Raw genomic sequence first — 12,566 nt, 5'->3', positions numbered from 1 at the left:
CAAGATTGCATTCTTCAACGCTGAGCGACTTCTCAGCCCAGAGCTCATGAATCCATTTTGAATTATATTTTCTTCCCTCCACAAGACATATCATATTCAGCTCATTTAATTAAAATTTACTGAGTCATTATCCAAATCTTTTACACACTGAAAACACAGCACCATTTAAAAATAAATTAAGAATACGAGCAACAGTGCCATCAAAATGAAACTCTCTCAGGCTTTACTAAAGTAATGTGGTCAAAACCTCCAGCAAAACCTAAGTTCTCTGACGACAGAATACACTGAATTAATGGAGTATTTGTGCTTTGTTTTTATCATTTAAAAAGGAGTTTTATTAAAACATATCAACTCTATCCCTGCTGCTGCATCGGTGAAAACATTTCACTGCCCCCATTCTCTGACAGCACTGAGTAACTTCACACACCACCAGCAAACTTACCAAAACCAACAGGAATATGGATTTAACTGCTTGAGGGTAAATGAATTTGGGAAACAATACATGTACTTATCCACGTGGGACACAGTCCCAGAGCTGTGCCCCTGCAGGAGCTGACTTATGGAGATGAAATAACTTGAAATTCTTTGAAGTCTCCACTGGCTCTTCACAAGCAAATGGTAATAGTTGACATTATAGCTGACAACATTTGATAAGGGATGGGAGACAGTCTCTGTCTCACAATTGATTTCTGGCTGTGTCTCCAAAGGAGAGCTCTGTGAGCTTGAACCCTTCTGTAGGGCTGAGCTCCAAATGCAATTAAGCTCCTTCTGCCCCTCCACCTCTCCCAGGGGTAGTGCCTGCTGGATCTCCACGACCAGCATTCCCCTTCTAGGAACTCATTCCTCCTGTTTTCTGTAAGTAATAAAAAGAAACCCTCCCCAACAGACTTCTCCACTGGAAATGTAGTTAATGGCTGAAAAATGTACTGCTAATTGGAAACCCTTTCCTGAATTGCAGGAATTGTAGAACTGCAAGAAATCCATGAATTGCAATTATTCACAGCAGACAGCAATGAACTCCAGTGCTTTCTGCAAAGAATTCCACTTCTGCTTTTCTCTGAAGGCAAGTGGACTTCATTTAGATTAATTTAGGATTACTGGCTTGTTATTGTGCTTCCTCTGGAAGCCATTTACAGTATGTTGTCAAAAATATAGTGGGAGACACTCTGGGTCATATGTTGGAATTACCTACACTTTTCAGAACTAAAAGCTGTAATTTATGTTCATAAATCTAAGCGGGCAGCGTTGTGTATGTTCATTTTTAGAAACTCAGCATTACTGCCTCTAGCCTGGTACCATCACTCCAGTGAAACTGGTGAGCAGTGCTTTGGAAGGGCAATCCAAAGCAAGCACTAAGACCAGATGTGATGCCCAGCCAGAGAGAAAGCTCAAAGAAAGACACAATGTGGCTGAAACTCTTCTCCTGGAGATGTGTGGAGTCCTACAAGGTCCAGCAGTGCCTGGAAGCTTTGACTTGTCATGACTTGAACCTAAACAGGTTGATGATGGGCAGCTCCAACAACAGGGACAGGAGTGGGAGGGATACCATTCCACCTGCCTGCCTTATTATAGAGGTGGTACAGAAGAATTTTCCTAAATGGAGAAAATCAGGTGCTACGCATTTTTTTGCAATCATCAAAATAAACCCCACTGAGAATCATCAAAATGTGCCAGGTATCACATAAATTTTAGAGATCACTGTGGTTCTGTGTTATTGACTTCTTTATTAATATGATATTATTTCATTAAAGGATGATGGGAGGTTTCACATAGAAAAGAAAACCAAGCAGTGCTATTTGGAACGAGGTTTTGCTCTCCTGCAGGCCTGCAGCCAGCGAGAGAGGCTGTGGTACCATGTCAAGCTCTGCAACAACAGATGCCCCATCCTCTGCCAAACTGCCACATTTGACAACATTTAACACCAGAGCACAAGAAAACTACTGTGATCCCTGTGAACAGAGAGCCAGGGCTGCACAGGTCAAGATGACAGTGCCCAAAGCTACTGGGTACAAGGAGAGAGCTCCAGCCTTATGATGGAGCCAAGAAAGGTCTCCCCTGCAGCCTCTGTAAGTTTTGATCTATCTGGTAGCAACTTCTGTGTTTAGAAATTGCAAAACCAAACCACAACGTGGTGTTTTACAGGAAAAAGACTAGGAGAATCTTGCCTAATTTAGAACTAGCTTCCTGATGACAGGCTAAGCTTTGTACAACCCAACACAAATTCCTAGAGGAGCAGGGATACACTCCTTAAACCACAACACACTGCCATGTTAATCCTCCTTCAAAAACAAAGTGTTCTGTTTCCTCAGTCTCCTGCCTGGACTTCTGGACACTCCCTGTCCATGATTTATCCTGCTAAGTACAGGGTGACACCAGAGTGTTCCAAGAGGAATGCTCACAGTCATCCTGTCCCTGCTGCTCCCAGGCAAACACTGACTTTCTATGGCTGTTGCTGTGACTACAGTGTGTATTTAACTCAGATACCCCAGTAACCACCTGCAGAAAGGCTGACCTGGGGCAGCCTGAGCTCCCAAACAGTTACTGTGCTCCTCTGAGCGTTCACAGCCTGTTCCACGCGCTCAAGTACAGCTGAAACGTCCTAAGTACCAACTTGCCTAATTTACACTAAATCAGATGTGGAACCATCTCAATCACACCTTCCATCCAAGGAGCTTTTTTGCTGTCCCAGTTCACTGCTGAAACTCTGAGTCTGTGTAAATGCTGAAATGTAAAACACAAAGCCTGAAAAGTCAGTAATCCCCAGTGTGGGAGAGATGCAAAGTAAACGGCTGCTCCAGAGCAGGGAGGAACAGTTCTGTGTTGTCTTATTATACAATTTAATCAGCAGACTTTGTGCAATTTCAGTTCATGACTAATTCAATAATGTTTTAATGGTTATTGCTGGGAAGAAACGTTTACATGTTGTTGGAAATCAATAGCTGGGGATATGGGTGAATCACAAACTCTCCACTGGGAATTACTAACCCCAAAACACATTCACTATCACGTAAACAATGGTGACAGATATTATCACTGGTAAGATCACAGTTGCTTGAAAAGAACCTCTAAGTGCATTTTCATTTTCTTTTCCTGTTTTCATCTGCTATTCTCGACCTCACAGTCATTAACTTTTCTTTCTTTTCTCAGCCATATTATCACCAGGGCTGTGACATACCTCATTTGCCTCCTTGCCAACATTTTCAGAGCATTTTATTGAAGGCTTTTAGTACTGTTCTATAGGCTTTGCCTTTCCAGTTTTCTATCAGTACCTGGTTCTCTCTAAATCTGGCCAAACTCTACGTTAAACTGAAAATAGCATCCACCCCTTGACCTTAGAGAAAGCACTACACTTGCACTCTCAGTGCTCTGATACAATGACAATTAATAAACAACTGAAGAACCCCCTCCCCAGTCAGCCAGACTTCACAGAAACTTTACAATTTTTGGATCTACAGATGACACCACAGCATAAAAAGACATAAAAAAAGCTTCTTGTAAGATTAAAACAAATAAACCAATGTAACTTGATACCTTTCATTTTCGTGTAGCTGCTCACCTCCCTTCTTCCAGGAACATTTGGCCTTAGGGGAAGCTTTGGGTTTGCATTCAAAGTCAACTGTGCTGCCTATTTGAACCTGGATCAGTTTCTTCATCGGATTCTTGGAAAAGTCTGGAGCAGAAGCTAAAACAGAAGGGAGAGTAACAGTGAAATAAAGCACTTTAAATTCTATTAATGATACCTCTCAGATTCCAAACACAATTAAAACCATTAATTAGTTCAAACGGATCTCCTGTTGGACAATCAGGCATCTCTCCTCCTCATCCAGGCACACAGGCTGTGCAGGTGCCTCTCCTAACGGGGTGTGTAGAGCAGGTCACACCGACCCCGCCCGTGACCCCGGCGAGCCTCCAGCCCCTGCCTGCCTGCACACCCTGCTCAGGGGGAGCAGACCTGTCTCAGCTCAGGAGCCTCATTAAACCCCACGGAACTGAGAGGTTTCCCGTTGGGAATGCAGTGTCAGGTGACACAAAATGACAGCACGACTCGTTCTGAGGGCGGACGGGTTTCATTTACCAAAAACGCACGTGGCTTCTACCTACGCTAACAAAAGGAAATTCAGTATTTTAGGAGACCAGGGCTGAGGAAGCACCTGCTGATGGACTGTAACCTTAACAATAGAAAGGCAATAACTTGTGTCCCCAAAACACTCCTCTCTGACAGGCCTGGTTTTGAAAATCAGCTCAGGGTACAAATCACGAAAGCACGTGAGTGTGGAAGTCACAAGTTCTGTGTTCCCCTCAAACAAACACTTGTCACTGTTTTAGACCCAAGCACATGCTGATTGACTGAATGACAATTTCTCATCCCCTGGATCAAGAAGGGCTGCACACAATGGTTTTTAAATGCCTGGGAGCCTCAGAGCAGGAGGTGAGAGGTGCTGACCGACTGCGGAGCCTCCACGCCACGCCAGGGGTTTTAATCTCCAGGTCTGTGTCCAAACCCCCAGCTCTGCTCCTCCCCCAGTGAATAGTTTAGAACGTTCTGTTTTAAAGAAATGAATGATCGGCCTGCAAATCCTCTGGAAGCAGATGAGTCAACTCCTCAGAACTGCAGATAAAGACATCAGCTTGACAGAAATGTTTATTTTGGTGACAGCATCTGAATGAGTTAAATTTGAGATCATGAGGGGGTGGAACACGAGGCAGGTGGAGGGGGTGTGGAGAGGGAAAATGAGGTTTGTGTCTTAGTGAAAAAGGAAAATCTTACCTACAACCCTGAGGTCTGCACTCGAGTAGATGACACCATGTTTATTTTCAGCTATGCACTGGTATCTGCCAGAATCTGTCAGATTTAGATTTGATATTGTAAGTGCACCATTTTCAATTTGGATCCTTCCCTGAATATTAAGAAAAATATCTTTACTGATGATATATTTCCTGTGAAAAATTTAAAATAAGTAAGGAACATAAATAGGACAGCATAAGTACAATACATGGGGTAAGTGCAACAGCATAATCAAGAGAACAGTTCTAAAAGAAGTGACACAACTGCATCATGATCTGGTAACAGTCATCAAATAAGGAGGCTTGGCAAGACAGTGTATGAAAATGATTCTTACTTGCTCGGTCTCACAGAGGCTTTGCAATCGCAAATACCCTTGTATTTCCCTGGAAATAGGGACAAAATCCCTCCAGCCTCCTCAGGACAGACCAGAGTATCCAAACTATACAGATGGCACTGGCATTTTGTACTATTAGAGATTTCACACATGCCATTTGCTAATGAGCTCCCCCTAATACTGTGCAGAACAAATTCCAGCAGTCATTAAACACAAGACAGGGACTTAAGTGCCTTAAAGCCAGCAAAGCCACTGAAGTATCTGGATCTTCCCACCTTGCTTATCCTTGGAAAACTGCATCAATTACAATAAGAAGTGACTAATTTGAGGAGGGAGTGGTGGAACTGGGGAGAAAAGGAGCCAGTGACAATGACAAAACCAAAGGAGCACAACCTCTGGGGGAAAAAAAAAATGACCAGGACCCAAACTACACACCCAAAAATATTTTCTAATAGCTTTTTTTTTTTTTTTATCTGGACATGGCTTAGCAGGCCCAATTCAATGGTATCACCCCCTGCCTTCTCCTAGGGGCATGTACACACAGTTGGCCCAGCACAGGGGGACTCCAGCTACCTCTGGGCAGCCAGGACAGCTCAGTGTCCCCTCCCAGCTGAGTGAGAGGTGTTCAGCCAGCCAGACAAAACAACCCACAGAGGAACAAGCCTTAATCTCCATGCCTTGATCCTCTCTCTAGCAACCCCAGCCACAGTTCTTGTTCTTCCTTAAAAAAGATGTTTATGGAGAAATGGAGCTGAGAGGAACAATCCCAGCAGATCTTTGTGGAGAAGACCCAGCATGAAGGATTCTTGTGGTCAAGGAGCAGAAGACACCTGATCACTACACAGAGAGAACTCCTCTTCTGCTGGCTTTCAGAGAGTCAGTCCTTCAGTATTTCCAGAGGCAGTCATGCTTCTGCTCTGACATGATGCCAAAAGGCTGGACACCAACACCCAGAAGGGGAGACTGAATGATTCTAAGATGTTTCTGTCCTTACTGAGGTAAAAAAGCACTTCACCTCAGAGACTCTGTGTGAGATTCTGTGCTCTCTCATTTAACCTGTCCCCAAACCACCACCACTCCTTTCAGTGACCATGTAATGCCCCAAATGGTGAGAGATGTTCTTCACAGCCAACCACTGAATTCACCTGAGCAGTCACTCTTTCTTCTTCAACTCTTCAGTGCCAGTGTTGAGCACAAGGCACTGGTCAAGGGCAAAATGCCTCCCTGCAATGGGCTGGTGCCTGTAGTTTATATTCCTGATAACCTGAACGGGGCCATTTTCCAATGAAGCAGTGAGATTTAAAATCAATAATTTAAAATCAATCTGCATTTCAGACCTGGAGACCAAGTATCTCCCCTTCTAAGTTCAACCTCTTTTCCCTGTCACCAAATGCATTACTTTCCATTACTTTAACAACTGTATTAAAGCAAATACATTCTTTGCATCAAGTAATGGGAACCTAATGAATCTTCAGGATTTTTGTCTTTTTTTTTTGTCAAGAAGTTTGAATATGTTTTCTTACCTTCAGTGAAATGACAACAGCTATTATAGTAAAAGCATTTACATTCTCTATCCTTCATTTATGGTTCTTTATGTACAACTTTATTAAGCTCCCTTCTCCAGTCATTCCTTACAGATTTCTTTCTATGCCTCTATTGTTGCTTTTGAATCTGCTTTTAGCTGGGATGTTTCTGTATAACATAATTTGTCTTTGTGTTTCTGGTATTGCAGCTTTTGAAGTTTCCACCTGGATACTCTCAACAAACATATGAAAACCAGTATCAAATACTCCTCTTGACTAATTGCCCAGGCTTCTGAAAATTCTCATATTTGTATGAATAATGTTAATTTTACACAGTGTCACGTTTTCAAAAGAGAATGTTACCTCTACTGACAGTTGGTCTCCATTCTTCAGCCACCTGTATGATGGTTTGGGTTTCCCACTTGCTCTGCAATCCCAATATAAGGTGTCCTCTACAGCAGCTTCAACATCCTTTATGGTCTGGATCCAGTGAGGCTTTGCTGCAGATGAAAAACACAGCAGAGACCCAAACAAGTTATTGTTCCATACCAGAATCTAAAGGTTAATTTACAGGGAACTCATCAGTTTTCTGCACAGACTGGTCTGTACCAACAGAGGTTCTTACTAGTCCTGCTTCAAGTCCCCTAATGAAACAAGTAACTTACTCTTCCTTTTAGACATTTTTTTACCACAGCAGTAAACCAAAGAAAATTGAGAGTACAAATCACTAAAGGTGTAGTAGTGAAACCAATGTCACTAATGATTAAACAACACAACTTTGAAACAGAGGGAAATGTAAGAAAAGGACATTAATGGTGAGTCTGAAATGAAATAAGTGATGTGGCTAAATCATCAAATTAATGCTGAAGAGAATCCTCTAAGTCCTAAAAAAAAAAAATAATGGTATGTCAGCCTTAGTGCTAAATACCATTTAAACTGTTTTCTAATGTGAGGCAGCACTTAACAGGATGAATCCATGGATATATGAGATTGTTTTTGAAAGCATTAGTCTTGGCACAGCATTTGGGTGATGCAAACCAGTGAAAGAAAGTCCATAAAAATCACTATTTTTTGAACAAAACTTGGATGTATTAACATACATCCTTCAGAATTACCCAAAATATAGTTAAAACTGTAAAGATATTTAAAACATCTGTCATGGCTTTCATAGGGTGGTGCTGGGAGAAAGCTCACTTGGCAAATGAACATCAATGCATGGAAGACAACATTAGTTTATTCTTTTATTCCTTTAGGGCTATTTCACACAACAGCACAACACTGTTTTACAGGTAATTTGTGAATTTTCTTCGAATTTATTCAATTTACTAGAAAATTTATAATCTCCATATATGCTATTTCTCCAGGAAAAGATAAATTCTGGACATTGCATATGGAGAAAAGAGATAAAAGAGTAGGATGGAACTTGGCTGCAAATACACAGCTACAGGCAAAGAATTTTCCAGAGACAATTTGATTATCTTAAGTTAGTCATTTAGGAAAATCTCATAACACTCTTGTATCAAAACAACTAGCAGGGAAAAAAAGTCCCTGGTGAAGTAGGAAAATATTATTTAATACATGAGTTTTGGAAGCACAGAAGGTCAGATTAATTCCCATTGAACTTCCCACTACAGTGGAGTTACACCAGCAATTAACTCAGGCCAGGGAAATTAATGACTTGCCTGTGGCCACAGGGGAAGTCTGAGCACAGTTGAGAGCTGATCCTGTGCCACTGCCACAAGCACAGCACCAGCCAGCCCAGGTCTGGATGAGGGCTGGGATGAATTTAATTTAAAAAGATTCATTGTAAATAAAAATATTCATTGCAATTCATGCAAATTTTCTCTGCAACGCAGCAATAACACCTCAACGTGCCCATGCACAGTTCCATACTTCTGTGGCAACAAGGTTTAATACTATTTATGGTTTATGTATCCATACTTAGGATTAACTTCTTACAGAAGAATTTACTGAAATATATTCATTGAGATATTAACTACTAATAAATACTGGAATTCAACCAATATTTGCTGTGAAACCCTCAATAACTACTTTTTTTTGAGGATTAACACCCTTCACCGATTTGGGGCTGATATACTTTTTGCCCCTTCTCTATCAAGGTCAGCTCTAAAAGACAGGATAAGCTGAGCTTTGTGTCCCACAAATGTATTTTTTTACTGGTATTAACTGTGGCTTAATCTTGAAAGTTCATTTTACAACACTGGAGTTCAAGGAAGAGCCACTGCTTTATATCACATTGTCATTTGGAGTATTTGCCCCCCATGTGCCATGGAAATGAAGGCTCAGGACTCCATGTCTTGTGCTTCCTGCACTTTGCACACCTAAATATTTATGCAATGTTCAGCAGCGCTTGAATTACTGATGGATCCATATAGGTGGAATATTTCACACCCGCTGCCTATCTCCACTTGAAAGGAGGTTAAATATAGTCTATTTTCAAGTTCAAGATCTTGGATTCAATTCCATTAATAAGAAAAACACTGTCTACACCATAAACCATGTTTTAGGACTCTGTGTCAGACAGTCTCCATAGGAGGGTTTCCCGAGTTTCCACACAACAGGTTAAAGCAGAAATGCACAGAACAGATTCCTAAGGCACAATGTGAGAAATTCACGGTGCTTGTTCGTTCACAAGAGTGTTGATGGAGACTTTATAGTGATTTCCTTCAGAAAGGCTCTTTTTCTCTTCAAATCACTGATAGAGGAATTCAGCAGAGAGAAAAATACCCTTTTCAACCTGCCACATCTCAAAATCTTTGAAAAAGAACAATTCGACCAACCAGCTCAAAATTGAGAAGGCAGTTAAACAGGAGCAATTCCAGCTGGGAATACTCTGATTTGTGGCCAAGGTAAAGATGGTTCATGTTGCAGCAGCTGAGACATGTGCAGACAGAAGGTCACCCACCAGTAGCTCTAAATACCCTCCCAAAACAGAGGCAGGATTTGCCAAGGCCAGCACTGCCCTTTTTGTTGAGCTCTGCCTGATGGTACCTAAATGATTCTGAAAAAACAGCTTTATTCCTCCTGAGGTCTGGTCACTGTTAGGCAAATGTTACTGCTCAGAACATCTGGTTCCACCCCTGCCAAATCTGTGCTCCTGAAGGAACGTTGATGACTTGGGAACAGCTTCATTGTCTCATGGAACTCCTGCATGGTTTGGTGTCCAACTCGGATCTTCCTGAGGAGGCAGGAAGGCATCACTTCTGCCTCCTCGAGCAACACGAAGGCAACACATCTTCACTGAGATGAAAAAGAGATGATGACCTGTAAACTGAGAGGTTGGAAGTTAATTTTAATGGAGTTTGTAGTTCAGGGTTTGAGACTGTGACAGGAATCCGTATTTTGTGGTAATATTAAGAATTCTTCAGAACTTGCTGTGCAATCGTCATGAAAGATTCATGTGAAGTTCCCTCAGGGTGAAATGCTTGTAGGTAAGTGATTCTCTAAAGCCGTCAGCTCCATGGCCAGTCACTTGGAAAAGCACCAGCCTTGTACTTTGCTTCAGCTGTTTTAGCCTAAAATATTCCTTGCAATACTCATGGCCCCAGAGGTGAGAAGCGAACAAGTGTGTAAGTTCATAAAATTTATCCCAGAGAGAAGACTCTGCCATCTTTTTTTTTTTTTTGGAGGTTACGATGACCCTTTTCTTCCAGCTAGTTAGGCCAGGCACGTCTTCCTGAAGAAAACCACTGTTGCTTCATTACACTCTGGAGCATCCCTGTAGGCCACAAGGAAAGGAAGAAGCATCTTTTCAGATGTTTCAGAAACCCTTCGTGGTGTTCTGGGAGTTGATGTGAATGAAGATCAACTGCCACGAGTGACTGTGAGGAAGAACTTGGAAGCAGCGGCTGGACAAGTCGACACTTTGCAGCAGTTGTGCTGGGATTTGTAAATTATTTGTTGATTATGACACATGAAAACGTGTAATTTTAGATATGATTTCATTCAGAGTAGGGGTATTCAATAAAAACCTTCTTTTCATTCTGTAAGCCGCAGGAATAGCACAAAGGAAAGGCAGAGCTTCAGACCCATGACACTTGTCTGGCCTCTCTCCCAGAGAGTACTCAGGTCTGTCATTCCTCTGCTGGGAGCCAGAGGACTATGGGAAGCTCTTCCAGAACAATCCCTAACTGGGGCTCACATAATATACTTATACACGTATCCTTCCTTTGCAATTTACACTCTGGAAGCTGGGCTGGAAATCTTTGAAAACACTCTGGATAGCTCAGCAATAAATCAGAGCTGAAAGGAACTTTCCACAGTTCAAGAGAAAGCAGCTATGGAGCACACCAGGGGGGTAAAAAAACCCCACATCCAAAAAGTGTAACCTTCACTTTTCCAGGAAGTCTATCTAAAGTGAGGCTGTGACACTCAGACTGATGCCTGCAGCAGTGATGAACCTTATTTTATCTCAGAACTCCAAGTGACTTAAAGCATGAGTGACTTTTTTTTTTCTGATAAAAAAACAGGGCCTAGAGAAGCATCCAACACATCCCTGAGAATGTCCATTTTTTGACTCCCATTCAAAAATAAAAACGCTCTCAAGCAACAGGTAATTCCTACATCATTGGGAAAAGCTGTAGGATGTGAAAAGGTGATTATCTGTCTGTGCAGCAAGGCAATTATATTCTTAGACAGCATGAACGATTAAATTCCAGGTTGATCAAACTCAGCAACTTATTGATATTATTTAGTCATTTATGGCTTTGCAGTTAATATTTCCAGACATCTCCATACACAAGACAGAGTCAGACTATCAGACAAGAGCTTTAAACAGGCTCTTCTACACACACAGTGGGGTTTCGGTAAAATTTTGCTGGGGGATTATTAAAAAATCATTAACAAAATATACCAGTACTTTTTGATATAGTAAAAAAATGATGCAGAGTCTACAAACTACTGAGGGGGTTCATCTCTGTTATCACAGTCCAGCACTGCAGAGCAAAAAGGGGAACAGCAGCAGGGCTTTTTTTGCCCCTGTTAAACATTTTACCTTGGTACTGTCAACCATGACTTCTGTTACATCAGCAAGTGCTAATTAAGAATATATTTTCTTCAATTATGCTTTAAATTAACTGCTTTACATATCTTTACCGTGCTTCATGTTTAATTGCATCTTAAAACACAGAAATGTGATTGTTTCACCGCCTCTCATTTTTCTGTGCCATGGAAATGTCTCTGTGGATTCTTTCTTCTTCCATTATCTCTCATGGAAAGGACTAAAAACGATGACAAATGAACACCCTAATAAAGTGAAGGTAAATTATTTATATATTCAGGTTTCATATTCAATCAAAGTTAGATAATCTTGTCCTATTTTTAGCACAATCTGAAATCCCCTGAGGAGAAAACTGCCATTAAATGCTGGAACTGTAAAAGGGACAAAAAAAATGAACACTCGATGTTGGGCTTCTCTTGATAAAATCCTTCATGAGAAAAAAAGGAAGATTAACAGTCTGTGATTATTGTTAGGAAAGAACCCAGAATACCTGCTTTAGAGTATCTATTTTAATTATCAATATCAACTAGGGGTTGAGAGTTATATTTAAAACCCACAATATATTCAAAAAAACCCAGACCCATTTAATTTTTTCAGGAAGACAGTTACAGATGTGCATAGAATTTCTAAACCAAACTTATAAATAAGCATTCTTGAGAAAATGACTATGGAGATGATTAAAGTTGAGTCTATATTCAGGTGCTTTGTGACTCTAATTCATTATTGGACAAAGAGGCAGGACAGCACAGAAAACGTAAGTGTGGGGGGTTTTTAACCAAACAATTTATGCATTGGAAAACCTGATTTTCAGATTTCAAATTTTCACAGTTTCAGTTCATAAAACCAATCAGGAGAACAGGAGTGTTTTGCTTCATAACAGAGCAACGAATGTTTCAAGCTTTT

The 12,566-nt window shown here is 41.1% G+C and overlaps 1 protein-coding gene across 1 annotated transcript in view; it reads right to left on the bottom strand.

The window, feature by feature from the left end:
- The window catches only part of LOC127471584 (contactin-3-like), a 102,977-nt gene that overhangs the window by 20,612 nt on the left and 69,799 nt on the right, over nt 1–12,566 (bottom strand). The window contains exons 7-9 of the mRNA XM_051788650.1: nt 7,007–7,143; nt 4,769–4,898; nt 3,532–3,682 (exon numbers count right to left, since the gene is read on the bottom strand). Of these exons, the coding sequence (XP_051644610.1) occupies nt 3,532–3,682; nt 4,769–4,898; nt 7,007–7,143 (418 nt within the window). The remainder of the gene's footprint in view (nt 1–3,531; nt 3,683–4,768; nt 4,899–7,006; nt 7,144–12,566) is intronic.

This window comes from Manacus candei, unplaced genomic scaffold (genome assembly GCF_025592945.1).
Source record: "Manacus candei isolate 608988 ecotype Guabito, Panama unplaced genomic scaffold, ASM2559294v1 h1tg000025l, whole genome shotgun sequence".
NCBI classification, from domain to species: Eukaryota; Metazoa; Chordata; class Aves; order Passeriformes; family Pipridae; genus Manacus; species Manacus candei.
This window is presented reverse-complemented; position numbering and strand designations above follow the sequence as displayed.